The sequence below is a fragment of the Tyto alba genome, unplaced genomic scaffold (genome assembly GCF_018691265.1).
Source record: "Tyto alba isolate M040663 unplaced genomic scaffold, T.alba_DEE_v4.0 Super-Scaffold_23, whole genome shotgun sequence".
Taxonomy (NCBI): Eukaryota; Metazoa; Chordata; class Aves; order Strigiformes; family Tytonidae; genus Tyto; species Tyto alba.
The window spans coordinates 30,317,432-30,338,033 of NW_024881297.1; the positions used below are offsets into that span (position 1 = coordinate 30,317,432).

The 20,602-nt window shown below is 51.7% G+C and overlaps 1 protein-coding gene across 2 annotated transcripts; it reads right to left on the bottom strand.

The window, feature by feature from the left end:
- Positions 1-1,276: 1,276 nt before the first annotated feature.
- Positions 1,277-19,394, bottom strand: FAIM2 (Fas apoptotic inhibitory molecule 2). 2 transcript variants are annotated; one of them, XM_009971925.3, is made up of 12 exons: positions 18,974-19,394; positions 17,288-17,468; positions 14,202-14,305; positions 13,980-14,044; positions 13,187-13,240; positions 10,810-10,860; positions 10,228-10,267; positions 9,684-9,721; positions 8,411-8,498; positions 7,792-7,887; positions 5,881-5,934; positions 1,277-4,102 (listed from the first exon to the last, which is right to left on the bottom strand). In XM_009971925.3, the coding sequence occupies exons 1-12, from the start codon at positions 18,986-18,988 to the stop codon at positions 3,953-3,955; spliced, it is 936 nt and encodes a 311-aa protein (XP_009970227.1). In that variant the 5' UTR covers positions 18,989-19,394; the 3' UTR covers positions 1,277-3,952. The 2 variants fall into 2 exon arrangements, with proteins under 2 accessions (XP_009970227.1, XP_032853378.1); XM_032997487.2 differs by lacking the exon at positions 18,974-19,394 and adding an exon at positions 17,660-17,744.
- Positions 19,395-20,602: the final 1,208 nt, after the last annotated feature.

Sequence of the window (20,602 nt, forward strand, 5' to 3'; positions counted from 1 at the left end):
TGGATTTCATTTTCTGCTGCTTTTTATCACAGCGTGAAGAGCAGAGGGCGCCAGGAGCTCAGAAATGCAGGTGAGCAGCTCCTGCCTGAATCGGCCGCTTCTGCGTTTTGTTCTTGCCACGGAAGAAGCAAGCAAGGATCAGCAGGGATCCTCCACACTGTGGCAAGACCTGACTCTGGCTGTATTTAGGTCCCCCAGATTCCTGTCCTGTTTGCCATAGGCCTGAGAAACAGCACGATCCCTTCCTCTTTCCAGCATCCTTCACACCCTGATGAATCTCCCCGTCTCCTCCCTCGTCCCGCATCCCTGCACCCTACCTCTGAGTGGTCCCACTTTGATTAAGCCAGATGACTTTGCCCCATTCCTCAAGAGCCAGGTGTTGAAATTTGACTGAATCATCAGCCTTTGTTCCCTTTGTGGTAATTACAGGAACAGCTAATGATGTCTTATATAAACACTCATGGCCACCTCAGTGTTTGCATGGAAATGCTCCGCTTCTGTTATTTTTCCACAAATGCTGTCCCATAGCAGAGCAATACCCAGCAAAACACAGGGCAAAATATTTTCTTGTTGCAGAAAAACGCAACAATGATCAGGAATGCCCATACTGGCTGTACCACGCTGTTTAACCACACTTCTTAGGGAAAAAAATCTCACACCTGCTTTTTGGGCAAGGCTCTTCCCAAAGAGCAGAGGTCTGTTGCAACAAGATGCTGCAGTTGGGATTTCTCTCCTCAGAGCTCTGACAGCCTGGACTAAGCAGCACTTCAGAGCTGATGGAGACAGATAGGAGTTTTCATCTCCCAGAGTAGGCATTAATTTAGGTCAGGTGAATTGCTCTCTGGAGACATTTCTTTTTCCCTTTGGCTCTAGAGAAAGTTTAGTACATCAGGCTGCTCTCCAGAGCTACAGACAGTGCCCTCTGAGCAGGTATCTTGCTTACAACACTTACTTATCCCACTTACTTGTTTTTTAATCCTGTGACCGCTTAAACCAAGTTTAAGAGAGAACAGGATCCTCACTCAGGTTACCCTTTTGCTCTCAGTTCTCAAATACTTCTCATGCACAATGCCTATGCTGGAGCCATGTGCATTTTATTACTTTGTGTAGGATGTTCCTTAGTCATAACCAGAGAAGGGACAGCCTGCTCTCCATTAAAACTTTGAGCTGTGCTCCAGTCCTGCTTACATTTTCTGTTTTAAGGGGATGAAGCACCAGCTGTGTAACCAGACCTTCCTCCAGCAGCACTTTAGTAAAGAGACCTCACAACAGCAAGAACAGTTTTGCAACAATTTATTAGCAATGTTCAGAGAAAATACAAAATCCTATTTACAATGAAATCATAAGAATGGCCGGACAAAAGGAGCAGGGGGATACAGAGCCAGGGTCTGGATGATGCAGACCTCAGGTAAAGGACATCCACACGGAGGAAGAGAAGCAGCCCTGCACCTCCGCTGCGCAGATGGCCAGGGAACCCAGCAGGAACATGCCCATAGCAGTATCCCACCCCTAATCCTGTGTTACTCAGCCTCATGAGGATTTCCACCTCTCTGAGCACGTACGTATTACTCGGTGCTTCAGTCCAAGTGCTTTCAGTAGGTCTGGCTTGGATGGACTGCAAGTCATAGGGGTCAGCGCAGAAGAGGGACCAGGACACATGCAAGAAGGGAGCCCTGTGGAGGGACACGGGAGGGCAGCAAGCCATCCCCACTCAAGTGGCCTGGAGCTAGAGCAGGTGCCATGCAAGCTTTTCCCACGCGGGAGCAGAAAGCCAGGACGTAGCAGCAGCTCAGGCAGCGGCAAAGTTACTCCACACCAGAAGGAAAAAGAGCAAGAGATCCAGAGTGGGCTGCAGATCCGTGTTCTCCCCAGGTCCAAGGGTATTCAGGGCCAGTTTGGAGGAGTCCCGGTGCAGTAAAGAAGGCTGCAGAGCTCTGGTCTAAATTATCCTCCAGAGGAGGAGTTTTGGGACTATTTCAGAGTCAGAACTTGCCACATAACTCCATACTCCCTCCTCAAAAGTTGGAGAGCAGAAACACTAACAAGGCCTTTTGCTGTGAGCGGAAAAAGGCTGCACAGCCAGTCTGCTAAGATACTTCAGAAGTGCCTGCATGGGTCCGAGCCAGAAAATTCCCTCTTTAAACTCCTATTTCATAAACTTTTAGGGTGCTTCCCATACTGTCCCCTCTCCCAGTTCTGCCTGGTCAGCAATTCAAGGCCCTTGTTTCTTCTCTGTGAAGCACTGTAGAAACCAGTGGGTCATGAACTTAATGCTGTCATCACCTAATAGTCTCCTTCATCCTTAAAATGATTTTGGCTTTGCTTTCGTTTCTAGTTAGGGGGTTTTGGGGAAGAAGGTAAGATGGAAGGCATCAGCTGTGCTGCTGTGTGATCCTGGACAAGGTTAGTGCAGCCGCAGAGGGGCTGAAGCATTTTTACTCTGCACAGTAACTTTCCTCTGCCCAGCTTGGGGCACTGAACACGTGTGGCGGGAAGATACAACATGTGAAGGGTAAAAGCCAGGGCAGCAGCAGAGGAGGAATGTGTGGTACGGAGCATTTTGGCATAGCCTCTCTTGGACACGCAGGGAGTGCTGGAGGCAGCTTAGTGACGCACTTGCCCTGGCATTCCCAGAGAGATTGAAGATACGGGTTTCTATCAGTAGAAAGGATCACTTTTTAAATAAGAGCAAAAGGCCTCTTATCTCCACCTGGAGCTTTACAGTTAGAAATTAGCCAGCTAATCCCCCAAACAGGGGAATGTGAGCAAGGGGAAGATGGAAAGTTACCTGAGCACTCAGAGGCATCCAGTGCTCTCACTGACATCCCCATTTGGGGGAGCAAAACTGGAAAAGGGCCAGAGGAAGAGGCGACACTGGTGTTTGCTACAAAGCCATGTTTTGAGCAACAGGCATTCACCCTGGCCTCAGTGTCCAGGGAGTAACCACTTAGGACCATTAATCTCAAGCAACCAAGACAACTTTGTGAAGGCATCAGATCCCTAGGATGGGTCACAGGATCTCAGCCACCCATTTCCCCCATGGGGAGGTGCCTGGCTTTGCACAGCCTCTTCCATCTCTTCTCTGCCAATAATCCTTACGTGGGATCACAACCCTCCCAAGTGAAGAGCCACCCTTCAGAGAACTGAACATGTCCCCTTGGGTGGGGAGGTGAGCCCACAGCCCATGGATCTGCTATCCCACTCTGGGAAGTAAAGAAAGTACATACTCAGCCCCATGGGCAGATGCGAAGGATACAGAAGAATTCTTCCTGCAGGGTCATTAGGGATATCCTCAAAGAGGCTGCACATCCTGAACAACAGGTTCCCTTGTGCCTGGAGGACTGATTGCTAGGACATCCAGACTACATTGTCCCGTGCTCTGCACTTCTAAAAGCAGGCACTATCAGGAATATATGTCTGTAGAGGCCACAAGGCTCCAAATGAATGAAGGAGAGGAAGAGGGGGATGCAATTATTTCCCTATATTATTTCCTTTCTCCCTTTCTTCAACTGGTTTTCCTGCCAGGATCCTAGCAAAATTCCTTACTCCCCTTAATTTTATTTTCCCTCTGTAGAGCTGGTCTGGGCACTTCAACATCCCATGATGTACAGGACTTAGACAGGCAACTCTGACAGCCTCTGGGGGAGAGCAGATCTTGGTCTCATGCCTCCCAGTCTCTGGTCTGGTTTGATCTCAGTAGGAGTGGAGGGAGCAGAAGAGACATAACACTTAAGCCCTACTTTGCTTTCTGGTTCACAAAGGCCTAACAGCATATATACAAGCTGCATAAGGAACCCAGGGGCTTTGCTCAGCTGATTGAATGGAGCCTACTAGTGGGCCAGAAAGGTTGGGTTTGGTTTTGTTCGGTTGTTTTTTTTAATCCTTTTTTCATCATCTTATATTTTTCTTAAACGCTTGCATCTTGCCAGCAAGAGAAGATACCTTGCTGCACTCACTCCTGACTGGATCCAAAGAACTGGAGGAAGAAGGAGAAGATGTAGATGATGTCCAGATAGATATTGAGGGCTCCAAAAATGTATTCCTCTGGGCTCAGTGAGTACCGACGATTCCCCATCAACATCTGGGTATCAAATGCCAGGAACTGTGAGGAAAGAGTAGGAAACCCAATGACAGTCACATGGAGATTTGGCACAGAGAGGCAAGAATTGCTCTAATGACAGCAGTTCTCCCAATTGCTTCACTGTACCCAGAACAAAAACATAGCCACTTTTTACAGGCTGTAATTGCAAGTTAAAAGCTCGGAAGAATGCCCTGAACAAGCCGCAACTTTCCCCTTCCTTCTTTTCACTCTTGATAGTCAAACTGAGACTAACTGTTACTCCAGGCCCGCTCCCTTCATGCTTCATCTCAAATGGGCCCCAAGATCAGCTCTGGAGTTCTCCCTGTTCTTCCTCAGCCAGTCCCTACGAGTTGTTATTCCCAGACTTCCCCCGGTTCAGAAACACCTGCCAGGTAGCAAGGTGACCTGGACCCAGCGTGACATTGCAGCGGCAGCAACACCAGAGCAAAGAGCAAGAAAGCCCAGATCCTGGGCAGCACCAAGGCCTGCAGAGGTAGCCAGACTCGGAGGGGAGCCAGCACCTTTCTGAGGTACAAACATGACTCAGTGCATGGCAGATTTTACCAGCGAAACCATCACAGTGGGAACCCACTGCCCATCCTGCCTGCAGGGACACAGCACTCACAGGAAAAATGGGCTACAAGGCAAGATGCAGGAAAACCTCCACCTCGTTGCGCGGCTTCAAGCCCAATATCTGCTCCCATCTCACCTTTACTCCCTCTGGTAACCTAGCCCATGACAGACACCTTGGCATGGAGCTCTTCAGGGTTGGCAGGGCATCTCTGCCATCACCTGGGGTCAGCTGGCACCTCTGCCCTCCCCAGTCATAACTAACAACTGATCTCCCCAGACACTGTCAGGCTGAGCTAAGGTTCTGACTGAAGTTTATGGGGTAATTATGTTTAGCTTATTTGTATTTTACAGAAGAGTTTTTAATCATGAATCACAGAAGAAATATCTGAGCTCACTTGAAATGACTTTTATAACTAATAAGAACAGTTGAGCAATTTCATTTATTCTCAACATGCCCAATAGGCACTGTCTTGAACCCCAAGCGAGCCCTCCTCTTGACCCCACCTCGAGGTAACACCAAGCATCTTCCCAGACAACTCCCACACCTGAATGGCAGGCATGGCACTGCTGGGACTTGCTCGGGGAAGAGCCTCCCGGGAGGGACTGTCAGGGAGCACTCGAAGGAATGAATCAGGCCTTTTCCCACCTTCATTAGAGGAGCTGCCCAGATTCAGGGCTTTTCCTGCCTGCGGTGAACCTTCCTCATGTCCCGTCACCCCAAACCACGGCCTCTCTTCCTATACCTCTGTTTCTGTTAGTCAAACCCATGCCCAGACCTTGGCTCACTCCCGCTCAGCTAGCCCTGACTTGACTCTCTCACTTCTGCAGCCTCATTTCATCCCCAAGTTCCCTCTGAGCCCTGCAGTCCAGCTCTCACTGATGTACTGGAACTTGGTCTCCAATTTTCCCACTTGGGAGATGCCTTTTTGCCCTGTCCCTACAACGCTTTCTGCTGTTCACACCTAGTATTGCACATACAGCAGGGGTTTGCCAATCACACCGTGCTCTGCACCAGCGCTGTCACGTACACCAACACCTTCTCAGGACAAGGCTGAGGTCACTGCAGTAATTGCTATTCATGAGCCATTTGAGGATGTGGAGCTCTCTGCAACCCTGTGACTCGCTCTTCTCCCTTCTCAAGCACCCTTCAAGGCTAAAAGCATTTACTCTTTGCTTATTTTTTCCTGTCAGCACATTCCCAGGCCCCGTGACCAGCACCCACTTACCATAGTAAATATAATGGCACCGAGCAGAGCATAGATTGCGTGAAGCCAAGGGACCTACAGGAAACAAATCCATCAGTCAGTGCCTGGGAGAAAAATGGTTAATTAGGACTTGACACAGGAGAGGGCTGAGCTCTCACGTGGGGGATACAAGTTAGGGAAGGTGCTCTAATAGCCCAGGATGGACTTGCAGCACCTCCAGCTCCAACAGAGTTTCTGTTGTGGACCTTTTCATGGCAAAGAACAGGTCACTGTGCCTCAGTTTCCCCTCTCACTGTGGCTTTTGTGTCTCTTTGGCTCATAAGCTTCTAGCTCAGGTACTTGTGTTTCCAAATAGCCTACTTTGCCACAGCTTCTGTCTCTTTGGAAATGTCTCAGCACTATCCTGATGGAAACACATTTAACAGTAGCTCCAGAAAGTGTTTATTTACCCAGACAAGGCTGAACCCACTGGAAGAAACACCAAACGCTTCCAAGAGCCAGACCCAGCTTTAGTTAACAAGTACAGCTTAAACGTGCTCATCTGCTGAAGTCACAGCAGGAATTTCACTGGAACTAAGACCAAACCCCAACCCCTGCTTGCTGCGGCACAGCAGCACACAGTGCTAATGGAGAAGCTGCCTGTATTCCAGAAGAAGGTGCCCACACCAACTGCTGATTCAATCCAGAGCTCACAGCCTGCCTCCCCAGATAGACAAGCTCATTACAAGGCCGCCTCAAGCTATGCTTATCTTGACAAGCTACAAGATAAAGAGTAGTTGTCTCAACAGTTTAATGGCAGTGGCTTGGCACTGCAGGCTGGTTTACCCTCACGTTAGCACAGGGGAGAGGTGAAACTCAAGCCAAGACAACCCAAATCCAAGCTCCTGGGTTTGGAAACACGAGTCTGTGTATTTGTCCATCATCAGATCAACTCCAGGGCTAGTACCAGTGGGAGTATCTTCTGCAGGTCTAGCCCTTAAAGTAGTCTCGTGTCCCCAGAGAAGCCCGGTGGGATGTGGAGGCTTTGGAGGTCACTTAAAGGCTGCTGTGATCCAAAAGCTGGGTGCCTCTGCCTTCAGCACAGCAATCACTCAGGGTGATTAATGGTGGCTGCACAGCCCCACACACATTCCCTCTTTCATCAGCACCTTCCAGGGTCTGTCAGGCTCTTGCCTGAAGGACGACTCACCTAATGAGATGCTCTTGGATGGAGACCAGACACTGTACTGCCACACCAAACCCTCTCTCAGGTGTGGTTACAAGCTGCTCCAAGATTTCAGCTGGGTACAGCCAACACCAGCTGGGAAGGGGCTGGAGCCATGCCAGAGTGGCTGGCAGCAGCTGGAAGAGTGGTAAGGTGGTCACTCATCATCAGGACTTGTCCCTGGGATCCAAATCACCCTCCAGAAGTGCTTATTCCTGAGAAACTTGAGCCTCGAGATTTAAACACTGCAGGAAGCTGCCTGTAGTTAGTGTGGATACAGCCAGGTCTGGCCAGACAGGCACCCCACTGCACTTGTCCAGAGTCCAAGCCCTGTCCTGAATTTGGGGGAAGGGCCCTGCGTGGTGCAAGCCAGTGCTTTAATGTTCTCGCTACCTTGGTTTTACTGGAGGGGAAGCTGAGGCAGAAGCAGGTGGTGTGACCTGGAGGTGTAGTAGGGTCACTACGCAGCTCCAGGAACAGAAGCAAACTTCCTCAAGCCCCAGGCCAGTGCTGTCCTACAGCCCGATATCTGATTGTACAACCAGGCAACAGCCACCTGGTCTTGCCTTTTCTTTCTGTTGGTGTTTTTGCACATTTAAGAGAGCCGGCTGGGACCCCCCCCTCAAACCAAGCCCTGGAGTCTGCCCACTTCAGGCTGACCAACTCCCAGCCTTGCACCAGGACTGGTGGCAATGGGAGAGGAAGAAGGGGCACCGGTCGTTACTCACATATTGGTAGGGCAGTATAACAGCAAGGATGATGCCACCGAAGAAGAGTACCATGAGCATCACGAAGAGGACGCCCTGGTAGGAGGTGAAGTCAAACTGCGGAGGTAAAGAACATCACGTTACACGTGCAGAGTCCGTGCCCACAGGGAGGGACCCTCCGGCAGCACACCCGTCCTGCTGTCACATGGCAATTGCTTCATCTGCATCTCAGGTCCTATAGCCCAACACCCATCCGTGTGGTGCAGAGCCAAACACTCACCGTAGCCCCTTTATTGCCGTGGGCAAGAACTCAGTACCCATCGCTTACCTGAAATCCAAAAGCCCATCACACACGTTTGTGCCAGTGCCCTTCTGTACCCCACAGCCTAGTCCTCCAAAACAAACCCAGTTTACCCACACACATTAGCATATTCCAGCCTCATCTATACCCACGACATCCCTCCCCCCAGCATCTGTCCTAATCTTCCTGTAACCCTCATTTTACAGCCCAGCATCCCCCAGGTTGCTCCTTTATCCAGACCCCTACAGACCTGCCCCTTCACACCTCGCCCCCAGCTCTGCCAGGCCCTGTGTCTCTGGGAGATGCTTCTGCCAGGGGGACTGATCAGCACAAGCTCACCTTGGTCTGGAAGCTGAAGATGGTGACAGACAGACACACCAGGGCTGTGATCCCCAGACACAGAAGGACTGACTTGGTATTGTAGTAACTGCAAAATTAACAGCAAACCCACTTTTCAGTGTTTCCCACCGGGACAGGTAGGAGGAGGCATTAAGACAGGCAGAAGCTTAGCAGCGGTGTACAAGGAAAGCATGGGGCACAAACAGCACTGAAATTATCAGTGTCCCCCCTTAACGTAGAGGGAAGAATAGAAAGCACTAAAAAAAGGCTAGATGGGTTTTCCTCTTGCTTTAAATAGAAGACGATAGGCAGGAGGGCATGTCTGTGCCTTAGGGGAACTCATGAGCAGCAAAGATGGGGACTTACTATAAAAATCTATCTGTCCATGGACAGATGGTAAAGGGGGAGGATTCAAACTGGGAGGCAATAAAAATAGAATTACAAATGTCATTGCAGCACACTGAGAAATCAGAAAGCTGCAGCCATTGTTACACTACTGATGTGCTTGTAACAGGGGTTTGGGTCTTGGAAAACTGCAAGGAAGGAAGAATTTGAACAGGTGAAGAGACTGGAGGCTTAGATTAGAATTTATTTGTACATCTGACTACTGATTTTGGTTATAACACCAGGCTCAGCCCTAAGAAAACCCAGTCCCCGCTCTCCCCTTCGGTTTGATTGGAGAGTGGTATCGCTGGTATGTTCCCCGAATTGCTGAAGCTGCTACTTTCTTTGTCCCCAGCACACATCCATCAACACCCACGGGCTCATCTGCCTCGTCACCAGGGACCCACGTGAACCAGGGCTGATCCTGTGAGCAGACTCTAACAGTAAAAACACAAGCAAAAGGGAGCAAGCTGTAGACTACAAAACCCCCCTGAAACTGCTGGAAAAAACTCCTTGTCTCACTCCAGCCCCATCTGCTAGAGTGCTGCTTAGTGGAAAAGGTGAGATCACAGCGTATGGCAGTCGCCTGTAGCCCATCCGTGCTGGCACTGCCTTCTCCCTGGCTCTCTGGTGCTCTCCTGTAGGATTTAGCACAGCCAGGAACAACCCTGTGCTGCCTCAGCTCTGCCAGGGCAGGGGATGCCGCCAAAGGTCTTGGGGAGCTTCTTTAAAAAGTATTTTTAAAAGGGAGAGTCAGGCTTTGTGTGGCTACTGGAACAGCTCCAGAGAGATCAGGTAGCCCATATATTTCAAAAGTAGGGAAGTTTTTTTGCAGGAAGAGACAGGACACGGGACCAGAAGGCATCCAGAGGCCACATGCTCAACTTACCTGGAGAGCATCCCAGTGAGATAAGCCATGGAGAGTGTCTGGGAGGGAAAAAGAACCATTACTTCTGCATTCATGTCCCAGGGAGACACACACAACAGATAAAACATTTCAATTACACCGATAAGTGCAGTGAAACCTCTTAAACAAATGCTCAAGAGAAGAAATTTTTGCATAGTTTCTAATCCTCCAGTGATTAATATCCACAGGGCAGGTTAAAATGAGGGCAGGCCACCACCCTGAGAGCAGTCCCACCTTCTCCATCCCCCTACCCCTCTTGCACTGGACTCCAGCACCCTAGCCCAGCTCCCATCACCCACCAGCCTCTGCAGGATATTTATTTATTTTTTAAACAGAGGCTCCCTTCTTCCCTGCTTATCGCATTCTAGTTTGGTTACAGCTCCTCAGCTCAAGCGCAGGGCAATTAGAGGATGAAATTCCTGCTTTCTGCAGGAATCCCAACCAAACATCTCTCCTGCTTGGAGCCGTTATGAAAGCCAGGCCGGTTGCAGGGGCAGGGCAGACACTGTCCAGATGTGCTACTTACAAAGATGCTCAGCAGGATCAGATTCCATGGGAAATACCTCCTGCAAATGAAGGAACAGTGGCTGGTCAGCCCTGCGATAGAGATAGTCACCAGCGCTGCACAATGGGTTGCGTAAGATGTGCCATCTAATTAATGGCCTGTGCAGCAAATGGCAGGGGTGGTGCAAGGGGACAGTCATCCTGTTGGGCATCAGAGCACATTTAGGGTGCTCCTAAACCAAAAGGGGAAACGAGCCCATGATATTCCAGCAGAGCAGCCAGCAGTGCCCTGCTCCACCGAGAGCAAAGATGCCCATCCTCCGCAGTATTCAGTAATGAGAATTCGGAGCTACACAGCGATGCAATTTCTGCTGCAGTGTAGCTTCCTTCCCAGTTGCAATTTGATTTCAGCTTTTAATGCTGTGTTGCAGTAACCCACAACTGTGTCAGGCCTAACAATACAGCTGCCACCTCAGTCCCTACATCACTGTGTCAGCATGACCCCATCCCACCCCTACAACATTGTTGGTCACGCTTGGAACGAGGAGAATATTCATCCTTCATTTCGCAGGGCTGTTTCAAATCCAAAAGGAAAATATTTTACCTGGGTCCAGAGCAGCAAGCAAGAATCAAGTAGGTCACAAAGAAAACAGCGCTGCAAAGAGAGAAAAAGAGCAGTTAGGGAGGAAAACCTAAGCATTGTGCGTTGATACAGGAGAAAAGTCTCCAGCTAAAAAGTTTCAGTGCCCTGCTGCCCTGTTTAAAATGCCAGCACGGTGCCAGAAGTTGAAGCTGGTTAGGGAGCAAGGCAGTTACTCCTCCTGACTGGAGCCGTTTTCTGCCCACAGCTCCCTACATTGCGCGTGCCAGTCCCCAGGGTGGGACAGCACAAACACCCCTGAAAAAATCTGAGGGATGTTTTTAGAGCAGAGCAAGGGTAGCATTCAGGTCGAGGACAGACGGAGCAGCCCACTGTGTTTGTTGCTGACACCTGGTCAGTGCATGAATTGCTCCTCTGGAGGTGGCCAGACTTTGCCCCTCATTTCCAGGCACTTCCTGGCTTGGTGGGATCAAGGTGTCCTTAATCAAGCACTTAAACCAAAGTTCACAGGGCTGGTAAAAGTGACTTGCCCAAGGCCAGATGGAAGGTCTGTGTCAGAGAAGGGAACTGGTCCCATGTTACGGCACCAGCTCCTGAGGAAGCGTTCAACAGCAGAAAGATCCTCTAAGGTCAGTGAAGCTCGCAGACCCAAGCCTAATATGCTGTTGCACAAGCCATCCCCAGGTCACAGGAGAGTCATTTATCTCGCATGACGTGACCCTTCAGCAAAGCAAAACAACCCAACAGCTGAGGGATGGTCTCCCTCTGCTCTGGATGTCACGCAGCCCGGGTGTTTTTCCACACTGCTGATGGGTTATGGCGCAGTGGGAACCTGCTTTCACCCAGCGCCTGGAGGGGGAAAAGCAGCTTCCAAGCATGCCGATGGCTGCACGATAGCCAGTCACCTTCGGTCTAATAAATGAACACGACGGCAAAACCCACGGGCCATGATAAATGCACCAGAGATAAACCTGAGCATTGCTCTCCCACAGGGAAACCAGGAAAGCTGGAGTGGACACAGCTGAATAGGTGAAAAGAAAGCATGTAGGGAGCAGAGCGAGCTGCTGCAGTCACCCGGCCCCTTTGCATCCCTTGTTGCGCATCTGCTCTTGCTTTATTCCCTCTGAGCCATCGCTCCAACAGGAAGAAAGCACTCGAGGGCACCCACTTTTATTTTGCAGAGGTGTATATAGAGTTAGGGTCTCTGTGTATGAAGGAGATCCAGATCTAGGTTAGGACAAGCAATTGGGGACACGGGGATGGAGGCAAGGGTTGGCTCGCTGGAAGGAGAAGGGACAGGCAAAATTTAAGTCCCTCGAGTAGACAGCTTACCCCTAGCTGGCCCAAGACGTGTTTGCTCCTGCTGAAAGTTAGACAAAAATAAATGCTAGCTGACCAGTAAGCTGCAAGAGTCAGGTCAAAGCATGGACCTGAGCAGGGCTTGGCCTCGTCTCCCTAAAAGGCAGCGCTGGTTCTCCAGCCTGCCAGCTGGCCAAGGAGGAGCGCATCATTTTCCCTTCCGGTCGAAGAGGCATGCTGATGGCGGTTCTATTACTGCTAGTTTGGATCTTTTTTTCTAAGTTATATAAGCTAGTGTCTCATCTCCGGCCCTGGGCACATTTCATGATTTGGGTGTGAACTAATTAAAGCCAAGTTCACAGAGTCTTTTTCACAGACGATTGCATCGCACACTCTGCCTGCTTAATGAGCAGCACTAACACAAGCGGCACCCAGGAAACGCACGGAAGCGCAGCCTACGCTACCTCCAAACTGACCTTTTAGACCAGGCTTGGCTAATGAACAGCATCCCAAATTCTGGGCACTGAGAGCGGCTCCGTGATGAAGGCCCAGGCATGACAGCCCCACTCAGACACAGCCAGAAACATCCTGATACCTTCAAACGCACCCACCCCCTCACCCCCCTTCACATCTGTTGCATATCAAGGCACACAACAGAAACCCAGGCAGCCTCCTTGCTTTCGAAAGGAACAAACCCAAAATCGAGCTTCTAAGGTACCCTGGGCACCCTTTCCAGGACTCACATCTGGGTTTCCGCACTGTTTTCCTGGCAGCTCCCCAGTTTTACCTGGTTTGCTCTGCAAGAAATGATCATGTATTTACTTTGACCCTGGTTTGTAGAGCCCTCTTTCTGCAAGTCTTTGGAGGTATCCAGCATCTCTCATGTCTCAATCATTTAGGTGAGACTTTCTATTTCTCACCTCAGAATCCATGAACTTCCCCAGCTTCCCCTGCACACATATTTGAGCAATTCTTCACATGCAAGATACAAAAGTGTTTGGAAAGTGTTTCCACATCACCACAGCCACATCCAGAGCTGTTTGGAGCATACATGGCCATAGGAGAAGACAGAGATACTCACTAGGAAGCCCAATACCAGGCAGAGTGTGTCTGAATGTACCCCTTGACCGGCTCACTGCAAGACAGAGAAAATGGATTCTGAGCAGAAGGCATAAAAAAGCCAATCACTTCATAGGTTGTTGCTAAATTAAACGAGGACAATGCAGCACAGGGTATGTGAAAAAAAAACACCAAACCAAAATACAGCTGAATCCACCCATCAGACTGACCAACTGGAAAGAAATTCAACCTGTCAAGTTGGAAAGACAGCCTTGCTGTTATCAATCACACAGTTGGGCTTGCTTGAGGAACGGCCACTGCCTTCTCTGAGAAGTGATTAAGGAGCTGAATCCTCAGGCTGACAGTGATTCATTATTTATTCTGGAGGCAACGCGAGCCACGTGCCCAAAATGCTCGGTCATCCGAGCTAGAGACGGCTGCTGCTCGAGCACGGGGTTGCTGCTTCTGCAAGGGGAGGTAACCCAGTCCCTGAAGCTGAGGTGGGCTGGGATCTGATGGCCTTGATAACTCCCAAAGGGAAAATACACCAGTTAATACTCAAGGGCAAGCAGCCCAGGCCTCTTGGCTGGGATGGCACTCAGAACAGACAATGCACCGTCCAGAGAACATGCAGGAAAGGTAAAAAAAGTACTGAAGGACCTCTCTGAGTTCTGTCAGCTTTGTTTTTCTATTGGAGCGCACGGGAAAAAAAAATCAGGTATCTACATAACAGACAACACCCCCAAGTAACAGGTAATTCAGGATCAGGTCATACACAGGACAAAGCAAGCATTACTGCTACATAAGAGACCTACCAGAAGGTGAAAAAAGCCACAATGACAACAGTGACCAAGAGCTGGACCATCAGGATGGCATAAACCTGCAACGAGAGGCAGCCCCTGGGTGACCTGCAGACCCTCTGCTTCCCACCCTGCCCAGGGAAGCCAGCGAAACCACCGCAGCCAGGCCCCAGGGGCTCAGAGCTGGGCTCTTGCCTTCGCAGGGGAAGGCTGAGCCTGGAGACACTCGCCCCTTACCTTCCTGATGAACACTCTGCGCACGTTCCTGTCATCCCAGCTGAAGGTCGTGAGCATCTCCGTGTCCCCTGGGTACCCGCCACTGCCATAGCTCGGGCTGGTGCCTGAAGCAGAAGGCAGACGGATCAGTTCCCATCACCCAGTTCCCTCCCCAGCTACAATAATGTGACCCCAGTGATTGACTACAGCTCAGGGGGCCCAAATTTCAAGGTTTTCTTGTTGCATTGCAAAGCAGAGGCTTGCTGGGATACACTCCACTCCTTTCCCACTCCTGCGTCTTATTGGGACCATCTCAGAGAGCAGAGTGGGGAAACCACTTTGGCAAACTCCGGTACAACAGGGGCACAAGGGGTAATTCCAGTCTATAGTAACACTGTATCTTTAATGGTAATTAGAGGCTCATATCATATCCTTCCTCACCTTTCACTGAATATTAAAGCATCCCCCAGAGAAGCTGTGACTCAGCACCTCAGTCATTCCCCTCAGGAGCGCTGGTGCAGGATTCCCTCGCTGCTCTGTAATTGCCTGAGCTTAGACTGTGTCTGCATCATGTCTTATGTCAACAGCGTGCCCTCTCCTCTGAGAGGCTCCTTACAGCCAGCTTTTCTGTAAGGTTCATCCCCGAATTTGATTTCCGCACAGGGAGTCAGGGGATGGTTTAGCAGCAAGCCTAAACCAGGAGGCAAACTCCAGTGCTACTGCTGAGAGTACCATCCCCAAAAATCATCGCGCCACACAACCCAGCTCTGCTTTGCTGAAGGCTCTGTAATACAAATTCCTGTTGCTGGAGTCTCCCTGCAGATGGGCAAGGAAGAAGGCTGGACCACAAACCATCAGTTTACTCTGCAGCCTGAAGGGGGATGGAGGGAAACGTTGGAAAACCTCTGCCTGCTGGGGAGGCAACGGTGCTGACAGCCAGGGTTTGAAGGTAGCAGCGAGGATATTGCAGGGCAGGGGGCTGCAAGGAGAAGCCCAAAGCAGCAGCTTCTCCCTAAGATCAGCCGCACAAATTGGATATAAATCTGCCCCTCCATCTGCTGGACCTCACGCTCAAGAAAAAACTAAACAAATACTGAAGCCTCCGTTGTCTTAGTGCATTGTTCCCCTGTGCTATTTGCTTCTCTTGCAAATATCCCCTCCCGTGTTACTAACAGCCTCCCCGCCTGGGTTTCCTACAGAATGAAGGCTTATGCGATTATACCAGTTATACATTCATGTCTCTGCCCGTTTGACAGATGCCTCCCCTCCTTCTCGAAGCTTTTTAGCTCCGTGATACTCGGATCATTCAGGCAGATGGAGAAGAGACCCTCTCAAACTCCGAGGGCAGGCTGCAGACACCAGAAAAGCCAAACTTAAGGCCTTGGTCCTGGATTTCTTCTGGATTACTGGTCAAAGGTTGCTTGCTCTTATTGCAGAAGCCTCGTTCTAAAGATGCCCCTGACAGGAAATAAATCCCTTGTGCTCTTGTGCCCAATAAATCTCTTGTGCCTTCTTCTACGGCCCAGTGGAGATGAAACTCCTGCAGTGCACCCTCCCCGTGTTTGAGCCATCTGTCATCGCCATGCAGGGCTGAGAGCACCCGAGGCCCATATCCCCGGGACACTTCAGTGCCTCCTACGTCAAAGCAATCAGGGCATCTAAACACCGAATTAGGCACTTAAATGCCTCGGAGGAATGGAGGGGGTTTCCTCCTCCCTGGCCAGTGTCCCCAGCACCCGTCACCTCCCACCCTGTACACTGCATCTAAGGCAGCTAGACGTGTGTCCCAAGCTCATCATTAAAGAAAGCAACCCAAAACACACACTGCTTTTCTCCAACTACTTCCAATCTCATATAAGCTGTTAGACACAGCCCTAGGCACGCATCCCCCCAACCCTGGTACAGGAGCCACAGCTTGTAGCATGGCTGAGGGCAGGGGAAAGGGAGAAGGGCATGAAATCAGAGGAAAACCTCATTAGGGATCAGGGCACAGGACACAGCTACAGAGAGGAAATCCTGCCAGGCTTGTCAGGGAAGGGGAGAATAGATGACACATCACCTAAACAAGTCCTCAGGATACCCAAAATACCAGCATCCTAACCCATTTAGGCTTTCCCCATCCTAATTCATCATGAAATTAGAAAGACCCAGATTTATCCCCTCTGTTCCTGACCCCTGAAGGCAAACAAGAACGGGAAAAGTCTGTGAAACCATCAGAGCATGCAGGGACACACAGCTCTGAGGGGTTTAGCTTGCTCTTTCCCCTTCCCTAACCATCTCCACCCCTGCAGCTGCAACCATCCCTGCCGGATGGAACCAGGAGTCAAAGCGCAGAGGAGAGGAGAGGACTGAGCAGAGAGACAACTCGGGAGTCCTCGGACCCAGTCCCTCCAGCACTCTCTCCGGTTCCAGCTGTGCTGACCGAGCAGTTGGCCGCCCCAGCAGACTCACTTGCCGGCCACTGCATCCATCCCAGCTTGCCACTACACAGCCATTCCCCTGCACTGGGCACAGCTGAGCCTTTGTCGACTGGTCACGACCGAGCAGAAGCTGCATGCAGCACCCAGGGAAGAAAAGCTGTTTGTTTGCCAAGGAGTTGGCCACCCAGCCTGATGCTGGAACAATTCAGCCTTCAAGTCCAGCCGGGTTTTAGCCACCTCTGGCTCGGAGCACGGGCTCACGGCAGCCCCACATCACTGACGCCGCGACACTGATTTTGCCAGTTCAGCGGCTTCTTTGAAAGCCGGGGTTGGGCAGGAGCTGGGGGGGAGCTGCTGCCTGCAGAGCTGGGAGCGTTGCGCCAGGACTCTCCCCAGCCCTGGGAGGTGGCGTTGCCCAGGGCAGCAAGCTGGGAGAGGGGATTTTTCCCATCCCGGTCCTGGGAAGGAGAGCAGGGCCAGGCCGCTGGAGTTCCACCTCTGGAAGGCAGCGTGGTCAAGTGGTTGGGTGAAATGGCTGTTACGTGTAGATGTAGACTTACACAGGTTATAGCTACAGCTCTAGGGCGAGCTCTACCTCGGACCAAACTGTGCACCACATCCTCTCCAAGCCTGCGGGGGGAACCTCTGCCCGGGGCTCTCCCTGCGTACAGCCACAGCAGCACTTACTGGGGTCAACATAAGCCCAGCTGGGGTGAAGCGGGACCGATGGGGGAGGAGGATAAGCGCCAGACTTCATCCCTTCTCCCGCCGTCGCCTCCTCATAGGTCGGAGGAGCTGGTGGAGCCGTGGCATTGTCCTTCTTCTCCCCTTGCCCCTCGGAGTTGGGGGGCTTGTTGTTCACAGAGAGCTGCGTGGGAAGGGGGGGGGTGGGGGGAGAGGAGGGGAGAGAGATTAGCCTGTAAAACCAGCACAGAAACTGCCCCACCCCAGGAAGGGGCATCCTCTGATGTGATGAGGGAAGAGATGGGAACACACCTGATATGTTAAAAGGAATGAAAAATTATAGGCAGCTAAGTCTGAGGGGAGACAGAGCCTTACCCAGGGTCCTCCACAGTGCTTCAGGTTCATAGGTAACACTGGAAAGCATCCAAATAATTCTCTGCTTTTCGGCCTACTTTCTAAGTTTCCCCTTAAAAAAAGGAGCTTTCAGTTACTGGGCAGAAAATACTGAACTCCTTCATTTCCACTTACACCCACGTTTTGAGGAGTTTCTCCTAGCCCCTAGGAAGCGCTCTGGTTTGGCCCTCCAACATTTTCTTCTAGCTTGTTCCCCTCTGCCTGTCTGGAGGCTCAGCCTTGCTGTTTTCCATAATTTGCAGATGCAGTTAAGGGACTTGGGATTCCTTGTCGTCAGAGTATGGAATCCCAGCAACAAGCCAGCCCCAGGCCACCTGACAACTTGCTTCTCCTTGGGAACATTATGCATTTAACCTTCTAGATCTTCGTCTTCCTGGGATAAGTTGTGAGCCTGGTATCCTGCCCTTGCTGCCAAAGGGGGTGTCACCTCAGCATCAGGGATAGCATCCCCATGGATCACACGGATGCAGGGCTAGAACCACAAAAAAAGGCCCAAATGAAGCAGACAGACTAACTAGCACTGCGACAGAGAGCGCAGCCCCTGCAAGGAGGTCTTAAATTAAAGGTGTAACAGGCCCTTGGAAATAAAGCCAGGGTACCAGGCTGGGATGTGCACCACAGGCAGCTCCAGCTGCATCAGGATAACCGTGCCACCTCCTCTGCCGGCTCATGGGGACTGTCCTCGCCCTGTCCTTCATCACGTAGCCCTTGGGCATAGGGTGGCCAATATCTCACCAGACCCCCAGAGATACCCAGGGAGATACCAGAGGGATGGTGCTGCCTGCATCCAGGCAGCCTCCAGCATCGTTGCCATGGCAATGGCGCACTGTGCTGGCAGAGGATGCCTCACCCCTGCCGCCTCCCTGGTCTCAGAGCACTGGGAGAACCCCCAAACCCCAGAGCGGAGGTGCCCAGTGCTGACTGCAGGGGGCACGGCTGGGAAAACGCAAGCACCCCGTTGACCTCCCTGACTTCCAGGATGGGTGGAGGAAACAGCCACAGGTCCAACAGCAGGGTTGAGCCGCACACCCAGCACCAGTAAAAACAGCCCCCAACCCCATAATGAGAGCGCCCTCCACCCCCTTCCCCTGCTGAAAACTTCCCCATCGCAGAGGCTGATGCACTTGGCTGCACGCAGGTGCCCGGTTCCCCCCTCTGCAGCAGCTGTTCTGTTCCTTAAATCCCTTCCCTTCAACCCCCTTTCCGCCCCCTCCACACACGCAACAATTCTGCAAACAGGCCGGCTCACCACCCCGGTGCTGGCCTCCCACCTACCTTCCCCTGGGTCATGGCTCCTCACTAACGATGCGATGCCGCCGGACCCGGGAGCAGCCGCGGGAGGGAGAGGGCCGGAGCTGAGCACGCGTCTCCTCGCTGGATCCCCTCCACCCCCTCTCCCGGGACGTCTCGGGGCTGGCTGCAGCCGCTGCAGCCTCCGCAGCCTGCGCGGGTGCCTTCACCTTCTAGCAACATCCACAGAGCAACGGGCGCCGGAGGGAGGACCGTACCACTCCCAGCCTGCAGCACAGGGGGAAGCCGGGAAAGAAACGGCTAAAACGGAGCCGAGCAGCGATGGGGAGGATGCACAGAGACTGGGGAGGCAGCAGCAGGGCCCCAGCGCCGCGGGATGGGAGGCTGCTGCCCCAGAGATGCTGGGATTGCAAGGGGGAGGGAGACGCGAAGGATGCTTTGCTGCAGCATCTCTCTGCTGCTGTGTGTCAGAGCCGAGCGCTTCCACAGGCCCTGCTCCAGCCCGGCACGGCGGGCGAGCGGGGGGGCTGGAGGCTCTGCTGGGGCACAGGGGAAAGTCTGAGCCAAGCTCTGCAACGTGAGAGCAGGAGGGAGGAATCACACACTGCCTTGACTCCCTCTTCCTGACCCTTTCCAGGCATTTGCCCCACGTGTGTTGTCTTCTCTGACCCGACGCAGCCCCAGGGGGGCAAAGAGAGTTTGGAGGCGTCCCAGGGCAGCCAGCAGACCACGAGCACCGTTCAGCCCCCATGACCAAAGCAGAATTATTAATTCAAGCCCATGAAATCGGCAGCTAAACGTGGCGTCCAGCTGCCAGACCAGAGCACATCCAAGGGAAGGGGCACAAGGTGAATAAGGTTTTGCCCTCCGTGCCGGGGAGGGGGTGTGGGGGCTCAGGCACAGCTCACAGTCTCAGGGGCACAGGGAGATGGAGACATCTCCTCTTATGCCACAGGCAGCAGGAGAGGGGAAAAAATGTCACCTTACATAGTGAAGTGCTTCACATGGGCAGAAAACTTGTTCAGGACAGAGGAAGAAGCCGTGCAAACACAGCACACCCTCTACCTAAACACATGGGGAGTCAGGCTAGTGCTGAATGAGAGGTGTCAGCAGAGCAGTCTTGCACTGTGTTCCCACAAAATGAAAGCACAATTTCAGGCAGTTCTGTGACTACGCTGGGGATAGGAGCTGTGCCCTTGCATCCCAGCTCTCCACATCCTCCCTCTGGTCCTTCCACAGCCCCCTCGAGCCATTAATTGCTTGTCATGCCATAAGCATGCATCACACCTCAAATTAGTTTGCCAAGTCTATAATGTGGGTAGAAAAAATAAATTAGCTTGTCTGTTTACCCTGCCATGAAAAAAAAAAATACTGCCACATTTTAGGTTCCCTAAATGCAGTCCTAGAAAAGGTGAATAGTCTGTCGGCAAGGAAAGGAGTTTGAAAAGACCATCCCCATTTTCAGCTTCTGTGAAGAAGTAGGCAATGGAAGGGTTAAAAGGAAAGCATGAGCTGGAAATGAAAGAATGCAGCCAAGCAATGTACAGCTGGCACCCATACAGACCTAGCCCCAGCTATTCAATTGGAAAGAAAGGCGATTACCACAAAGACTGCAAAAACTTGTCAGGATTATTCAGAATCAATTAAGTGCCA

What these genes read in the sequence shown, in the direction of transcription:
- FAIM2 (XM_032997487.2), bottom strand. Translation starts at nt 17,689, where the DNA reads ATGAACCTGAAGCACTGTGGAGGACCCTGG. An exon ending in CTGGGCTTATGTTGACCCCA is followed by an intron (nt 14,306 to 17,287) that starts GTAAGTGCTGCT and finishes CTTCTGCTTCAG; the next exon opens with GCACCAGCCCGAGCTATGGC. An exon ending in CTCACTGGGATGCTCTCCAG is followed by an intron (nt 8,499 to 9,683) that starts GTAAGTTGAGCA and finishes TTAATTTTGCAG; the next exon opens with TTACTACAATACCAAGTCAG.